This window comes from Netta rufina (assembly GCF_964035555.1).
Source record: "Netta rufina genome assembly, chromosome: 5".
NCBI classification, from domain to species: domain Eukaryota; kingdom Metazoa; phylum Chordata; class Aves; order Anseriformes; family Anatidae; genus Netta; species Netta rufina.
In genome coordinates, this window is record NC_140128.1 from 12,776,788 (window position 1) to 12,795,073 (window position 18,286).

General features: G+C 47.8%; 1 protein-coding gene across 4 annotated transcripts in view; it reads right to left on the reverse strand.

Annotated features, from left to right (window-relative positions):
• Positions 1-3,647: 3,647 nt before the first annotated feature.
• PRDM11 (PR/SET domain 11) overlaps positions 3,648-18,286 on the reverse strand; it is a 40,244-nt gene continuing 25,605 nt past the window's right edge. Inside the window, exons 6-8 of one of the 4 annotated variants that reach the window (XM_084288216.1) lie at positions 11,133-11,320; positions 7,278-7,928; positions 3,648-6,418 (exon numbers count right to left, since the gene is read on the reverse strand). In XM_084288216.1, coding sequence (XP_084144342.1) covers positions 4,254-6,418; positions 7,278-7,928; positions 11,133-11,320 — 3,004 coding nt within the window. In that variant the 3' untranslated portion in view covers positions 3,648-4,253. Of the gene's footprint in view, positions 6,419-7,277; positions 7,929-8,714; positions 8,837-11,132; positions 11,321-16,454; positions 17,944-18,286 lie in introns of those variants that run through there. The other 3 variants (XM_084288218.1, XM_084288217.1, XM_084288219.1) reach the window with 3 other exon arrangements.

Below are 18,286 nucleotides of genomic sequence, written 5' to 3' on the forward strand. Positions count from 1 at the left end.
CAGAAATTGGCAACCAAAAAGCCCATGGGCTAGAAGTACAAACCCTGGGGTTTGAAGAGGTGCGTGTTATTCACAGTCAGATGCCCTAGCTAGGAAGGGGAGGGGAGGAGAAGATAAAGAGCTCATCTGAGAAAAACAAAACCCTCCTCTCTCTGCTGCTGTGGCCGCTCAAGATGCTGTGAGCAATATGCTCAAAACAACCTCCCCTTGGGTCAGGGCAGCGGGAAGGGCACTGATTAAAGCCGGTGCACAGCGACCTCCCAGCCGAGGTGGCCTTTCTCTGCCCTGCACCGTGACCTCCCTACCGCTGCCACTGCCCGGCCTCACATCCCCTCGAGCCGGCTGCTTGCATTTGCAAACAGGGCACGGAAAGGCACCTGCTCTCAGGAAAGGCTGGCCAGGCAGGGTGCCGAAAAGCCAAGGGCGCTTTGCATTGTTATTCCTCTCCCCCCCCCAGTCTTGCTCGTGCGGGCAGTCACGTTTCCATCCACAGGACTATCCATGTGAGTAACAGCTACAGATCTGAGATAGGTGGATAAACCTGGAGGGAAAACTTGCAAAGCACCTGCGCTTGACTAGTACAAAGGCTGGGTTTATTTTCTCATGTGGGGGTGATGGGGAGTTCTTTGTGTTGTGGCTGCTGCACCGAGTGCTCATTTCCCCCCCATGACCAATGCAAGGGGTCTCTGACCTTTCCCGCTCATGGGTATCAGCAATATCCAGTCCTGGGGAATTGCTCTTCCCACAGACACTGCTCACGGACACACGCAAAGTTATTTGCAAAAGAAACAAACGCTTTCCCTTTTTCAGCTGGCTGCCTGGAGAAAAAGTCACCCGCTGCACGTTTCACTTTGCCGCTGGGAATAAGAGCACCCAGTGAAAGATGTCGCTGATGAAAGTGGGATTTGCAAATGAACCAAAAGGAAGGAGTGGCAAATTACAGGAATCATTTCTGAACAAGTCTCTGGCAGCTTTTACCTTGCCAACCAAGGCAAGGTACCATTTTTTTCCCCAGTGGCAAAAAAAGCAAAGAGGTTTGGAGTGGAGGCTGCACGCAGGCATTTTAGGCGGCTCAGCACAAGCACTGGGGAATTGTTCCTGTTTACAGAGGTGCCTGGAGCCTGTTCCCAAGTGTCTCTTCCCTCACGTAGGCCTCCGTGAAAAAAAGCCCCATGCCAAGGAGTTTTCAGTGCTGCAAACAGTAAGGCAGGTGATTTTTTTTTCTCCCCCACAAAGAGGTATGGAGTTGAGAAAAGGAAAATTAAAAAAGAGGAGGAGGGAAACTGTCTTGCTGGCCTCTCTTACAGCAGCTCACAGCAAATATATATATTTTTTTGTTATTTTTGCTCCTGCTGCCACACTTCCCTAGACATCTGTGCACACCTTGAGCAGGAAGACTCTCCCACATCTGCCTGTCTCCAACATCTAAGTTTACGTCGCCCATCTCCAGGTCAGGGACCCACCGAGCAGCCATTCTTCTACAGGGACTCTCTTTTTGCTTTTACCATCTCCTCAAATTGTAATTAAGGAGGAGACCTGCCACCTCCCTGGAAGGAAACAGATCCGTCAGCTTTACGGCAGCACCATGAGCAAAAACCAACTGCTGGGTCTGGAGGGCCACAAACAGCTCGTGTACAGAGATCCCTATTTTGTGGTCACACAAAGAGCTGCCTTGAGTCTGTACCATGCCGGAGGGCTTCCGGCTTAACTCTTATGCCTTTAGGCAAATGGATCAATTTGATCACATCATTTACTGGGAAAGGCAGGGAAAAAAATGCAAGAACAGTTTAGGCAAATAAAACAATTTTCTGCTTGCTAGGCGCTGTGTATTGATGCCCCAACCTAGCCCGCGACGTGCCAGAGGGCAGTGGGGAGAAGTGTCCGTGCCCACCCACTGTTCGGAGGCACATGGGGGGCCCCGGCGCATTTGCTCCCCCCCATCCGAACGAGCCCGCGGCAGGCCACATGTCATCTGAGGTACGGTATGAGGGAAAGGGAGTAAGTGCTACGGACTGCAGCCTGCCCGCCTGGCCATCCCGCGGCATGTGCGGGAGCTGCTCTGCCCCTCTCAAACCACACCGGGGCCGAGTCAGGGCAGAAGAGGCAAGGGTTGGCCACGGCAAGAGCTCCAGCCAGGCTCCACCTCTCCTCCTCGCCATGGGGATAGAGGGAAAGCATTTCCAAAGCTCGGACAAAAACACCAGCCTGGCTGTGTCCGCGGGTCTGAGAGCTGAGCCGGTAGGCAGTGGCTTGGTTGCCCACCGACATTAACCGTGCCGGTCTGCTGAGGGCGAACGGGTTAGTGGGAGGTGAGTGAGATCTAGGTAGAGGTGTGTGTTTTCCTGGGGAAGACAGTGTGTGAACCCTGGCAGTGAAAGTGACTCCGAGAGAGATCGGTTCCAAACATGCTACATCTCCATTGAAAACAAACGAAAAAAGTTTAAAAAATAAAATAATATTATATATATATATATATTTATATAAATGAAAAGCTATCAACTAGCAGCAACGGTTCTAGAGATATCTTAGCACCAAGACCAAGGGCAGGGGGGTAACAGGAGAAAGGAAAGGTTCAGTGTTGCTGATACCACCATCATGTTTCCAAACAACACAGCTTGGCACAAAGCTCATCCCTCTGGGAAGTGAGAACCTGTCAGCTCGGAGACCTTCTGGACAACAGGTTCTCACTCCCATGATGGTCTGGTCAGGTTGGTGCTGTCCATGCCACATCAGCGGGGCAAGGCACTAGCATCTGTGGAGTTTTTGCACCTTTTTTGTTTCTTTTTTTTTTTTTTTTTTTTTTTTTTTTTGCTTTTCTAACCTGAAGTGATATTTTTGTGAAAGCGTGGAGCTCGTTTACTTTACAACAATAAAACAAAGAAGAACCCCAAGCCCACAGAACAATCTCTTTTGTGATAGAAGGTGCAAGTCCCCCATTCACATTTTGGCTGGACTCCGCATCCCTTCAAGAAAGGAAGAAATGTTTCACAGGAAGAAGTAGAGCATCCCTTCTTCCTGCTGTCATCAGTCTGCTGTGCTGTGGAACATGTTACCTTGGTCACAAGAGAATACGTGAACCTTTATAGGACATCATCACATGATTATAATCCAAGATAATCTTGCATTGATAGCCCCTGCTACCAAACTGCAGCAGGTTTTTCTTTCAGTCATTCCAAACAAAACAAAACAAAACAAAACAAACAAAAAACCCCACAACAATCTAGGATTATAAAGACATAGTATAAATAATGTAAATTAGAATATAATTTTTTAAGCCTTTGAATCTCTGCCCAGAGATGGCTCTTGACTCATTGGCTGTCTAGCTTCCACAGCAGCCCTGGTTTTGAATGAATAGTTGTATATATATATATATATATATTTATTTCCTACAATATAAAAATATAAATGCAAAAATTTCCCCCTGCCTTCTCTATTTTGCTATTTTATAGTCTGCACATGACATCATGTTATAATATATGTATGATAGACTGGTACTATGGTTATCATAAAAGGAGCTGAAAGCCAAGTATTACTCTACAGCCCAAAAGTAGGGAGAACTGAGAAAGGGGCATCACAGTTTAGTGGAGGCATGTGTTTCTGAAAAAAAAAAACACAAAAACAAACAAAAACCCAGCCCCAGCCCTTCCCTCCACCCAGTAACCTCTGTGAGTGCGAGAAGCTCCCACTCGAACAGAGAGCACCAGGTGGAGCTGGGCAGCCAGGGACAACACGAACGCACAGGATGCTCTGTCGGAAATCAGAAATCTGACGGTCGTCAACAAAAGGCTCAAATGGCTCAATAACTGGACTGAACAACGAAAAGAGAGGCAGAGATTAAAACTGAGGAAAACAACAACAACAACAACACAAAAATCAACCCAACAAACCAACAACACACATACAAAGGAAACCGCTGGGAGAAGGAGGCTGACAAAGACCCGTCATCTAGCTTATAGATTGTTAGGTTTGAACATGTAGAGTATGGCCCCAGCACATGCTTCTAAAGAATGAAATGTTGCCACCTACACTGCAGCTGCCATGGTTGGAGACACCAGTAAATTTCTAAACATTGTCTCAATCTTTAAAATTCTGCTTAGCTTCTATCAGACGCACATCGTCTTAACTTTTAAATTTTCAGTGTGGGTTTTTCCTTAATATATATAATATATATATATATTTTATATAATATATCAAAGTTTAGAGTATAGATTAAAAAAATTATTCAACAGCTTTCTGATCTGAGGCATTCCTTTCTAAATATCGGGGTAAAACTCAGAGCCATGGTCCATGCTCTGCAACATCGGCTTCTGATCGAGCGACGACATCCTGCTCAGCATCTCAGCTGACAGTGCGTAACTATTGCCCGACTTTTCCTCAAACCAACTATCTAGCGCCCGTTTGCAATCGAAGTTGGCAATGGGCGGCCCGTTAACGGCAATCGTCAGCAAATCACTGAGCTGCTCCAGTGTGAGCCGAGAGCGGTTGTTTTTGCGCACTCTCTGCAGGGCGTTGCGCCCCTTCTCACAGCAGGCCGATGAGGTGGGAAGGACTTTGAGGATCTGAACTATTTTATTTAGGAGGGGGAATCTCTGTTTGTATTTACAAATGTGACTGAGTAAGTCTTTAAAACCATTTTTGGTATAATAATCCACCTTGAGTTCTCGCCACTCCATCAGCAAACTCCCTCGGGTGTCCATCCCCTCTCTGCAAACCTCTCTGGAAAATGATGGGACCGTCTCCAGGTGTTCAAATATTTGTACCATATCCTCCTTCCCATAGCTCATGAGCTCATCAGTGCTTCTGGGCCAAGCTGCAAGGTCAAATACCTGACAGGCTTTCACAAATGTCCGGCTACGGGAATCGAACCTTTGGGCTAGGATCACCTGGGTCTTCTGGCAGATCTTTTCTCTGATTGACTGGAATTTGGCTTCAGCCACCCGTAGGTTTTTCACAGCAATGCCATTAAAGCTTTCACGGAAGTTTTCCTCAAATTCCTGCAGGTACTCCCCAGGCGAGTCTGCTAGCCGACTGATCTCCTGGATAGCCTCCTCTATTTTATCGTCCACCTGCGACACAAGAAGGTACTCCCCTTGGAAGACATAGGCAAGGCGTGAAAGCACAGCAATCACATCCAGCAGGAAGTAGATGAGTTTAATCGACTGGTAGTCCATTAGGAACTGGAGGAGGGCCAAGGCAATCGCGGAAGCATCTGCCCTCTGGGTCTGGCCGCTGACGTCTTTGAGATGGGCCACGACCTCCAGGTAATCCTTGATGAGAGCGTTGAGCACATTCTGCTCCCCAATGATCCACTTCACTGCTCGAATGTCCCCCAAGAACTCAGTCTCCTCGCACAGAGTGGCAGCAGTGACCCTCAACTCGCACATCAGTCGGGGAGAGTAACGATAGAAACTGAGCAGCTGCTTCAGATTGTTTTCCAGCTCCTCCAGGCACGGCAGTTCTTTCCCACTGATTGCATCCAAAATCTCCAAATGAGGTCTGTGTACCATAAAGGGCAGGCAGAGAAGCCACGGCAAGGTCTTTCTGATTGTCATGAACAAGTTAGCTCTCAGGCTGGCAGTAATGTTAGCACCATCAACTCCCAAGCCAATAGTTGGCTTCTCATCCTGCAGTCGGATTCCCAAGCTGGAAAAGGCCCTGTCTAATGCTTGGAGGTAACTGTCTGTTGTAGAAAAGCCCAGTTCTTGAAGAGACAGGAATTCGGTTGCCGGAGGCCCATCGCTGCTCGTGTACTGTACATAAACTGCAACTGTGTCGGCAAGCACGTCATCGCTCTGCCCATCCAGAATGATGCTGAGGAAAGGAGACTGTCGGATGCGCTCGACCAGGTCCTCTCGAAGAGCCCGGGCGATATGGTGGATTAAGATTTGGCAGTCTCCCTCATTCATGTATTGATCCACCACCTTGAGTTCACACTTTCTCAGTAGTTCTGCCAGAGGCCTGAAGTCATAGTAGGGCCTGCCTTCCAGAGCCAAGTGGTAGGCCGTGTTGAAGAGCAGGGTCATATTTCGGCACATCTCTTCTGTCTTCTCTGGGTGCATTCTGAGCTTGTAAAGCTGCAGGCACTTCTTGTGGAGGTTGCTCTGGCTGTGAAGCTTTATTGTGTGTATCTTGAACTGCTTTGAGCCAATGATGAAGGCTGAAGTCCGAGAGGATTGCACTGTGTACTGCCTACAGACGTGACACCACATTTCATTCAATGTCGGGGAGTACCGCAGGAACCAAAACTTTTTAAGCCACTCTTGCTTGAACCGCCGTATCCTCCGGCCCGTTGCAGAAGACATCTTGGAAGGCTCGTCTGTAGCAGCAATCATGTCATTGGAAACTGATTCATCAGCAGAATCCACCTCTTGATCATCATCCTCCATGATGGTGGGAACAGAGATGATGCTTTCTGAAGCTGGAAAAAAAAAAAAAAAAGAAAAGGAGGAAAAAATAAGGTATTTAACAAGACTTTGAGCTAGAGAAGCATACTACTTGTGACAGTAGAGCACTGCCTGATGAGCTGGACGTACCCTGCCCACAATGCGCTATGGGTACAATTTGAATTACATCTTTGAAGGAAAAATAAATCAACATTTCTGCATATGAACTTTGTCTCCAACATGCCACAAAGGACAGCAAGAAATGACAGTACATCCTGGCTACTTGCACAATACATGATATGACCCAAATATTCCTTTGGTGAAGGTTCGTGGCTGCTCAATAGCATGCTCCTGTCAGAAATGAAGTACCTTCAAAAAGGGCCCCTTGTTTTGTGGTAAGGTAGTGGAGAAAACAGAGAGTGCCTTCCAGTGAAGGCACAGCCTTCCTGACACAGCCAGGCACACATTATTTCATACACAAAGAGCGCAAACTTCAGTGTTACCACTGAGTCATTCGGACTTTCAAGCAATGCTTCTTGGTAGCATGTAAGGTACTGGGGAGGGGCTTCCGCTGAAAGAGAATGCATCAAAAATACAGCAAACAAACTGTCTGCAATGGAATGTCTCTTTTATTGGCAGTGCATGATTGATTACAATGGCAACAAATAGAGCGAGTCGTCATACAGAGTCTTTCCCAGACAGTGTCTTCCACTGTGCCTCCAGCATCAGTTCTTGTCCCACCCGTTCACAAAACCTGACAACGAACCTTCCACGGAACCACGTGTTCACCTGAATACTCAGAGCAAAACGCTTTAGATGGGTACACAGCACACAGGCATCTCCCTACTTTCCTTAGGCAGGGTTTGGAGAAGGCTGATACTCGGCAAGGCTTACCTGTGGGGTCTGAGAACTCTTGGAGCTCGGGTACCTGGGGCGGTAGCTCGGGTGGCTCAGGTAACTTCCCAGATCTCAGCATGTCTAACTCAGCCTGCAGCTCCCGGATCTTCTTCTTCAGGCGGATGCAGTTAGGGCAGAAGGAGGTGGTGGGGATTTCATGGGAGTTGCCCTGTGCAGAGGCCAGTGACAGCTCAGTTGGGCTGTCTGCTTTCAGAGACAGAGGCTCTTCTTCATCGTCTTCAAGGATCCCCACTTCTTTGGCAGAACTGAAAGAGGAACCATGGGGGATCTTCCACTCCTCTTCACTCCGGTTTCTGCTGAGGTTCAGGGAGCTGTGCTGCATGGCAGTGCCACACCTCTCAAAAATGTCTTCAGCCTGGTATTTAGATGCTGTTCTGATGGTAAGTGGTGTACTTGTTGCTAACTGGTTCTCTTCAAATTTGGCAGACTCCAATGAAGCCTCCAGGACATCTTTGAAGATGAGGTCAATCTTTTTTTTCTTTGTTTGGGGGTGAGATTCCCCCTCGTCACAGCTGCGCTTGTAGGGGCTCTTCCCTTGCTTTAACGTAGTGAGCTGGAGTGGCCCCCTCATGTCCTCTTGATTTTCCACATTCTTTTCTGACTTTTCCCTCTGTAACCTTTTGTCTCCTAGAAAGGAAAACGAGGGGTGGGGATTATCACCGGGAACCGAGCAACATCCCTCAATCTAAAACTTGAATGAAAAAAAAAAAAAAAAGAACAAAAAGGTAGGCTGAATCCCTGCAGGTCTGTACATTGCGTTATAAACCAGGGAACTGACACGACTCAGTGGAAACCGAGGCTCGCGAGAGGAGGAGCCCTGCTAATGGGCACGTCCGCAAAAACAGAGACAGTCCTGGGTAGCCACAGCGGAGTAGGACCCACACACTTTAAAGAGAAGAGAAACTACAGGCAGCCTGTTTAACCTAGCGGTATAACCAACCTGCGGTGGAAGGAGCCTATGAGGTAAATCACTGATCATGGTGGAACCTAATGCCCAGAGCCCAAATGCCATTTTGGCTGGCTGGAAGACCTGTGCCTGTTTTGACTTGGTAAAAGGTATCGAGTGTACAGCAGTGCAGCGAGAGATTCAGACTGTTTCACGAGAACCCCAGCATCTGTGCACGCCACAGCACAAAGGTTGCATCCCCCTTTACTCTTTTTCAGTTTGGAGGCTGCTCCAGAAATGCAAAGGCAAAGGAGTAAAAATAACTTGCAGTCTTAAAGCCCAAGGTACGCATTGTCAACTGAGCTACAATGGGTGTATGCCCTCCACAGATGGGATATCTAGCTTGTGCCAGTGGAGTCTAAGAGCATGGCCATTCAGTGATTAAAAAAAACAAAACACATTAACAAAAGCAACCTCATACAAATTATTAATTGCTTAAAATAAAGGGAATAGCCAGATTTCCTTACCTGGAAATTCAAAAGACGATAGGTTTGGCTCAATTTCCATCATTCTTCTATCTTGTAAATAACTTCAAGCATTGATGGCTTCCCAAACAAGACGCTGCTTTATGCTGCTTTTTGGTTTTGTTTGCTTTTAAAGTGTATTCATGCTTTCATAAGAGTTACGGAGTAAAAGCTACCGTTCCCTCTCTAAGGAGAGCAATGCTAAGAATGCAGAAAAGATGCAAGACTCAAAAACAGTTAGAGTAAGGCACCATAAAAAGGGTTGGCCTGCATGGCAGGGGTTATGTACTGGGTTTTGATGCTGGCTGGGAACCCCAGACACTTCTTGAGCAAATCCATAACAACAGCCCTTGTTTGCAACGCATCCTGTTGGAGAATTTATACAGACAGAGCTTTGGGTCTCTGTCCTAACATTTTCTGTTATGGACTCTAAGAACTATTGGCAGAGGTAGGGTTTTAGAGAATGGATCCTTCTTCTTTCTTGGTGATTTTTTCCCCTAGCCAACTGAATGATTTGGCCCTATGGAAAAGCCAGAAATCCCAAGACGATCCCTCATATTATTGGTATCAACTCCAGTGATGAGGCGGGTCAGAAACTACCGATAGAAACAAAACCCAGGAACCATGTTACTTTCTGTGAGTTAGTAAAGCTTGTGACTTCACTTTACTGGTTCATCTGCAGGGAATTTGGAATCTTTTAAACAGGAAACAGCCCAGCAGATTTTTGTGCCCTTCTCTGATCGCACCCCCAGTGCCCTCCCAGCTGAGGATGCAATGTCTCAAAAGTCTAGCAGTGGCCCTAAGTGATGCTCCATTTTAACAACACTCCTGTGCTCCTCTTGCGAACACAGCCTGGAGCCCAGCTGGTTGAAGGATGGGCTCACTGAGATGTCAGGAGTTTTCTAGCATGGTATACACAGCCACCTAAGCTTCTGCCCAAGTGTGAGGCAGGATATTGCAGGTCCTAAGGAGCTCAGAGGCAGATCTTCACAGCACTCGTAGCACCGAGCCAGCTGTGTTATCATTTCAGCTGACACAAACCATGATAAATCAAGACTAAAGGCAAGTCTATAGGGCAGGGCTCATAGCCTTGGAGCCCCTCCAGACCAGTGCTGCAACACAGCTCCTCTCAGGGCACAGCCTGTCTGTTGCAGTCCTTTCAGAAAGTACTAAGCCATCTGGACAGCTAACATCTGCATGGGATGCAGCAAAACCACTGCAGCATGTACCTTATCACTCAGTGATTAATACGGTCATTAACAGAGAAACGCACATTCATACCGGTGTTAATTCAGACGTGGGAATTGCCCAAGCACGGCCATCAAGATGTAACAACTGCAAGTGCATAAGAACTCCAAGGTGATGGAGGACAACCATCTTTTTCAGGACATCTTGTCCACCCCATGCTTAAAGAGGAGACACCTTTTACCAAGTCAAGGCAGCAACAGCAGCTGTGTAATAATATACACGGGAATTTTAATTAGAAAGTTATTTTTAGTGTGGCTGCCCCTCTGAGGCCCTGCTGTTCTGTGGCTAGGCCTGGAAAGAAATGCCCTTAATTAACTTCAGGTCTCAGCATTGTACAGATGAATAGATGCATTAAGAATTTTTGCCTTCCTCTAAAGCTTCCTGTAGTGCTGACATTACGCTGACCTAAAGGACCGCTGGGTTTGTTCCAGCATGACTATTGCTAAGACAAGATAACAATTTTTATCCAGGGAAGAATCAATCTGACAAGTACAAAGCCTCCTGTACGCTGTACAAGCACTCTAAGGTTGTAAGACTAAGGAGCTGATGTCGCGCCGATCCCAAATTATCTTTCTGAAGAAAGAGGAGATAAATTAAGCCAGGAAAATGGACATACAAACACACCAAGGAAATCTCTCTTTCATATGCACGCAAAACCAGCCAGAACTCCCTTGAACAAGCTGCTCAGGGGAGCCAGAGGAAGTGGTATGTTCAAAGACAAACCCAGCGCCTGTCTCTGGGACCACCAGTTTGGTGATCCTCAGGCCAGAAAGTTTTGTGAGAGGGGATTCCTGGGCTTTGCATCAGGCCCTGGTAGCACACAGACTATACAACACAACACGACACAACACAACACAAGATGGCACAACACAACACGATATGACATGACATGACACAACACAACACAACACAACACAACACAACACAACACAACACAACACAACACAAATCTTTCTTTTATGATCCCGTGACAGTGTTTACATTGTCCTTCTCATGCAGCAACTTCCATCCACGGCACACAGAACTGGGGGCTCTTGCCCAGATGTGAGCTGCGTGTACAAGGGCAGCTCTCCTCGCACAGCCTGGGCATCACCTACTTCACCCACTGCACTTGGTGCAACCAACGTGGTGGCCAAAGGGGACTGGGGAAAGGGTGGAAAGAGAGGGACTCACCTCTTGTGAGATTTCTGTTGATGGTCTCCTGGGACATACTGTGCAACCGCTTCATGTAGTCCTCGCTGTACCAGACCCGCAGCTTCTCCCCAGGACGGATGTCACGACAGGCACGGAAGTAAATCCTCTCGCTGTGCTGGAAGGCCATCAGGTTCTGTTCCCTCTCCTCCCGGGAGATGATCACATACCTGAGGGCGAGGTGAGAAGGCAGGCGTGAAGCACACATTTTCTCTCCTGCGCCCCCCCCAGCCCTTGCACCATGATGACAACCGTGATGATGCTGGAATGACCTTCAGAGAGAGCCATCGACACAGCCAGACTGGAAAGCATGGAGTTATACGCAATGGTGTGCAAATTGCCAGAGGTATAGGACAACGAGCATGGACACCCAGGGAGCACTAAACCAGTGAGTCCATTTCTGCTGGGGAAGTGACTACACTGTACATCCGACCTGAAGGAGTATCTCTGCCAGTAATGGTGATGCAGGTTCTCACTGGCAGAAGACTCTGCCTGGTGATGCAAACAAGGACTTCTAGATTCCCTACCAGCATTTCACATCCCAGGGCCTCGCTTGTTCTTAGGGGCATCCTGAATATGGCAGGGCCACTCCTCTGGTGTCTTTCCCAACATTATCTTCTTTTTTAGTAGAAACCAGATTTCCTTGCTTCTCTTCTCTTGGTCAAGCAGAATTGAGATAACTCAGGAGAGAAAGATGGATACCCAACACACACAGGGGTATTTGCTGGTAGTCCAAAAGGAAACCAAGCTCGTGCCAGTACTGTAAGATTTTGCATTTCGACATTCAGCCCTGAAGTCTAGGGAAACACTAACTGAAATGCCAGCACCGTGCTGTGGGGACCTCTGGGCAGTGCCAACAGAAAAGTTGCTTTCTGAGCATGTGGTTTGTCTTCCAGATATAAAACGTTTAAGTTTCAGCTCAGCAGAAACATACTAATTCACTACTCCAACCACTTGGCACCCTGTGCAACTTGGTTAGACAGAGATCTATAGGTAGGATCATACTATTCATGAAAAGGCTTGGTAATAATGGCTCTAGCTGCCTCTGTGTACAGCCTGACAACTGCCCAGGACTAGAAGACCTGCGAGCAGACCTGACTGGTTCACAGCTGAAAACCTTTTCCTCTCATGTGCCATTTGCCTCAGTTATTCAGCACTCCCTGCTGCAGTGACATTAATGGAGACGAGCAGTGTGTTGCTACCAGCCCTTGCCCAAACGTTCCCTTCTAGCTCACAGGCATTTTCTTGGCTTAAGGAAGCTGTCAATTTTTCTCTGAATGCCCTTTTTTCTCTGGCCACGTGCATGCACAGATAAAGACACCAGCCCACATGCATGTGACCACTCTCACCCACACAGATAAGGTCATAAACTTGGTCAAACTTCCCACAAAACACAGAAAATGAGTCGGCAGTGTCTCAGACCGCCCAAGGCTGCAGCAGTTCTGGTTTTAATGTTAAGCAACTGTGCATGTGCCTGGAATCAGCTGCATTTTTCCCAGCTGTGTTATCCGGGATGCTCTGCAGTCTTCAGCAATTATTTAAACAGGCTCTGACATTGCCAAAATAAGCCAAACATTGACTTTTTATTAACTCTTATTTTTATGTATTTTTTATGACAAAACTAATAAACCTTTAGACCACTGGTTTATGCATTTGAGAAGGAGCAGAGGCCTGACGCACTGTGGTGGGAAGGAGGTCCAGCAAAGGTGCTCAGCTGCTCCTGCCAGGCTGACACTTCTGGATGTTAGTCATCACAAAAGCTGTGGTGGTCATCCAGACAGACCTGCCACTGCACCCAGAAGATGCAGCCATTTGCTGCAGTCAGTCTGATGCTCTGCTGCGTGGGTGATCCTCAGAGATGCTCTCCCCCATGCTAGCAAAATGCCAGGATGCCTCCCAGCAATGAGGGTTAGAAAATTCTCTAAAACACTATTTTGTACATAGAGGGGAGAGACTGGTTAGCCACTCCTCTCTTTTCTTATGAAGTATTTTATTAAGCATTAGTGTGCTTTTCCTGCTGGCTCTCCTCCTGCCCCTGAGCTCCTCCAAGGTTCTGCCTCTGAGAGTCTGTCAGCGCTGCTGCCCAGCAGCGACTGGCACTGGAGATCTCTCTCTGAGAGGTTAAAAAAGCCCTTCGCAAACAGTTATGGAATAATACGGTCATTAACACGTTTCTTCATGGCTGCTGGCAGCCCGGAGCTGGTTTACGTTGTGAGAGAGAAAGGTTGTATCTGCAATAATTTCCTGAGGTAATGTGAATGCGGATGAGATCATCCACAAAGACAAAAATGCTTTCCAACCAACGCTGCCCAGCCCTGACTCCAGCAGCCCCAAAGGCACAAATTACACAGGTTAGGAAGGATTGCATAAAACTCGAATTCCACTTGTTGGGCTAAGACGCCCAGTGCTGCTGCACGTCATGGTTTGAGCCACTCCTAAACCCCACTCTGCTCAGAGAGGCAGGGCCACAAACTGCCTGAGGAGACCCCATGCCCAACACGCAACTGGTAAAAGGCAACAAAAAACCTTTGTTCAGACACCTGGGACAAAAATGGCACCGCTGTCACAGCAGGTTTCCTGTGGGACTGTGATCCCTGGAGGAGGAGCAGGGATGGGACCACTGCTGGGGCAGGCCCAGCCATCTGGAGCTCCAAGGAGGACGCTTCATCTGCCCTGAGGCACGGACCTCCCAACCACTTGGGCCCTGGGATGGACAAGGCTCCTGGCAAGGCTTGAGGACAACAAACTCTGCCCAGGCTGCTCAGGACGAACCGCTGAGACAGTCCTGGCACTGAAGGAGAGCATCTACGAGCTCTGCTTGCTGCTGTGGAGGCTTGGATCAACCCCATGGCTGGTGGAAGCACAGCTCCACAGGGGCACCTGCCCCAGCTGTGACTGTCCTCATAGTCCTTTTTTTCTAAGCCATGGCCCTTTTAGGAAGCCAAATTGTCACGTTTTGGGATAGTCCAGTGAGCACACTTAAAAAAAGGCAAAGTATTTTTTGGCAGCCAGGGCCTTTTCCTTCCCAGCCTCAGCAGCAAGGCAACAGGAGCAGCTGGGAGAGGTGGTGGGGTACAAGGGAGACCTTGCAGCCAGCAGCTCAGGCTTCTGCTCCTCTCCCAAAGATTTGCCCCATGCCTTCCCCCTCCCTGCTGACCCCTCCACTGCTCATCCTTTGGCTAGCCCCAGCGATGCTCTGTGGATAGCCCGTCATCAGAGCACCACCAGGAAAAGGCCACGGGTCTTTCCAAAGTCAAGGTGGGTCAAGTCACGGTGCTGCCGTGGCAGGAGGTGCAGCAGGAAAGCTGCTAGCAGCCCAGGCAGGCACCATGGCGGCCACCACTCAACCACCGCCCCAGCTCTCCGATGCTGAGCGCTCCTGAGGAGACTCAGAATCTGTGACGGGTAGGGTCTGGAGCGACGTGTAACATGTTCAGGCAGAAATTTGATGAGAGAAACAAATGACTCAACAGCAGCTGTGTTAAAAGTGTTATATATTTATTGCAATCTTAACAAAAATACTTTGAGAGAGAGGATTTTTTTCAGCATGGACAAGACATGGAGACAGCGGGGCTGAGCACAGCAGTTTGCTTTAACACGGGCACTTACTTCAGTTAACATGCTGTGTGCAGGAGGAAGTATCCTTTGCGAGCCAGTACAGAAAAGCCATTCCACCAAGGGGTCTACACAGGGCAGGCAACAGGTCCCCAGAGCTGGGCCAATCTGTAATAGTCCACAGAGGAAACTGGGGGAGAACTCAGTCAGTCCATAGTACAAGGTCCCTTCTCCAGACCAGAGCCCAGCCTCTGGGGGGTTGCACGAAGGTTGCAATTCCTGTGCAAGGACAACGGGTTCTCTCTCTCTCTCTCTCAAGGCATCTGTGCAGGCAAACTGTTGGCAGCGACGATGCCAACAGCACCCCTAACTCCCTCCAGCGCTCAGCACTGGCGGGAGCCTCCTCCTCTGCTGACCTGAGGGTTCCCGCATGGAATCCCCCCAGACAACATCAAAGGAACTAATCCTATCAGTATATCCATGGGAGAACATCAGCAGGGACCATTTATTATAAAAATATAAAATCCTACCTCTAATATATAGCAGCAGCACTGTATTGACTCAGAAAGCCTTTAAAACATATCACCATTTTTCATTTCTCCATGATTCATATTATTAGATCCACTTAGACCATTTTCCCCAATCTTCCCTTCAACTGAAGAGAGACTGTGACTTTTGCAGAACACAAACGGTACAACAGAAGTAAAAGGACATCCTCACAGGAAGGTAAGTGCCCTGGTCTGGTGCCAGCACTATGAGGAACTTCCTTTGCACAAAACCAAACCGGGTCATTCCTCAGAAGAAAGCAGGTCTTTCTTTTTACCAGACCTCTACTTCCTTGAGCCAGGGCCTTTTACCAAACCACTAAAAATAAATTACTCGAATTAGGATTACAGAACAATTAAGAAGAAAAAAGGAAAAGAACATCAGGAATGCCTGACACAGGAGACATACAGTCACCTTCCCATCAGAGAAGCTAGTGCACTATGCTTTGAAAGGACAGGCCAACAGATTGAAGAAGATCCTTCAAGAAGACATAAAATGAGCCATCCTTCTGCTATTCTGTGCTGTCTACGTTCCATTCCTGCTGAAATCTAAACAACTTTTTGACTAAGCCTGTAGCCCACACGTTACGTGATGATGGGTATTCATGTTAACTTGAACAGTTTTCAGCAACCCACCTTTCCCCACAATAGAACAGCCCAGAGAGCAGTGGTGTGCTAACTGTATGTGGATAACACCTCGGCCCTCTTCCCTGCTGAGGCATGACATGATAATGGTCCAGATTCATCCGGAGATGGGGGCAGCACAGTAGGTGCAGATGTGCAAATCAAGCGGAAAACAGAGATGCTGTAAAAAAGCTGTCACGTATGTTATCACCACCTGAGGTGACATTATTAAAGATTAGTTTAGGAATTGGGATTGTACATGGAAACCTCATGCAGCACTAAAGCAATTAAAATGTTTTAACAGTTCTCTCTTGCATCTCTAAGGGAAAAGGAAGCAGTATAAAAGCAACATGTTCAAGAACTTAAACTATACAGCTGGGAATTGAGGTTGTAAACTCTTCATGATAGAAGAACACAGTACAGATTCCACCCTAAGTAATACTGAGCAAGTCCCAAGTAGCTGTACTGAAGTTGACAGAGTTACAGTGACACAAAACCAAATTGTCCTTGAGGTCAGAAGCAGGCCCTGTATCTTCCCTTGTTTCTGTGCAGTCTCTCACATTTTGAGGAGGGAGAGGTGATTCAAAACTAAAGATTACAACATGCAAGGAAATAATATGATACAATTTTGTTTAAGAGCTGTCATATTACGAAATAACCATATTTTAAGTGCAATTGTGAAAGGTAGGTGAGGGTTTCAGATAAGACTGGAGGAGACAAAGATTAAACTATTTGATATAAATGCACGTGGTATTGCAGCATCCAGGCACATGCCATAGCAGCCCTTCTCAGCAGTCTAATGCCACACAAAGCTCAGATCTTTTCTCCTGTCATTCTGATGGCAGAAAGCTCTCTCAGCTTTGAGCTTTCTTCCCTTCCCTGCATATGCTCTGCTTTTGTATACCTTTCCCCAAACCTATGCCTAACAGTCACAGTAAGCCCTGAATTGCCCATTATTGCTGAACACAAGATAAAAATAATGAGCAATAAATCTTTAGAGCTGTAAGGATGCATCTGTTAGTTAAGACTCTGCAGAGCGCATACACTAATTCACAGGAAGATGATGGGAAGGCTGTATTAGGGTAGATTTGTGGGTTGATTGCAAAGGGAGCTCTCTAGGACACTGCCTCAGTAAATAATGTTTCACAGGCACAAAAAGAGATCAAGATAATGATTCCCTACTGTATCTCTTAGCTTACAGAGTGTTTAAAGCATGGGGAAAACAGTGAAATCTCCTAATCTCTATGAATAGAAAGATGCCCTACATCCCAAGCTCTATAAGGTCTGAGATTCCTCTTTGCCACTGCAGAGGGACAGCACTACTGTTCAGCTGCCATAATTCACAGTGCTTTATTGGATGTTAGCTGGGGGATGGATGGGCTGGGGGTGGCTGTCGACCTTCCCCACAGAGTACTAATACACATGTAGAGGCCACGCGAGCATGCAGCAGCTCAGCACAGGGCACCCTTCTTTACAAGAAGCAGACTAAAAATGGTGCTTTCTCTTTCGTGACCTGGTAGTCCGTGCAGGAGGAGTCTGTTTTGAGGGGGTTTGGTTAGACTCTGCACTGGGCTCAGGGGCTGGTTTTGTGCAAGCTGCTTGCAGAAGAGATCCCTGCACGACACTAGGACCCTGTATCCTATGGAAAGCCTGGACCCCATCACGGATTTCTGACAGGGTTTGGCACATCTGGCCAACCTGGCTGGTGAGGTCAGCCATCTTCTGACCGATGACATGCATGCTCTCTGCCATGTCCCTGTGAATAGCCACCAGCTCCTGGCAGAACTGCCTGAACAGCTCTGTTTGCTGCGAGTGGGAATGAAGAAGCTGGCGATCGAAGCTGGAGAGGGGCGGGCTCCTTGTGCGGGGGCGTGGGGGTCTGCAGGACGAGGAGGTGCGTGGTGATGGACGGTGCAATTCCTGCCTTTGGCTGATAGCTTCTGAGTGCTCCGACGAGGAGGAGGTGTGGAGGAAGGAGGGCCCAGAGAGCTGGCTGACTCCTGCACTGGCCCTCTTCAGCGAGGAGGAGCAGTGTTCCCGAGAAGTGCCTGGCATCTCTTCATCTTCAGCTTAAACAGAAAAGGAAGCATGAATTATTAACGTGAAAACCCTCACAACTCTGACTTCTGTTTCAAGGTATCTCAAAGCGTGTGGAAAAAGAGTTCCCCCCCCACCCCTGCAGCCTGTAGATGCTGGTGTGTAACTCAACATGCACGCGCTGCAAGGTTAGCAGCTGGCTGACAAGCTTAGCCACAAGAGGCCTGAAGAGTGGGCAAACCCAGCCAACTGAGGAGGAGTCCAAGCTGCCACAGTGTCTTCTACATAGCATTATTCATTACTAGAAGATCAACCAATTTCAGACCATAGCAATGACTCACTTTCTGCAAAATCACAACTAGCTAGAACACTCCA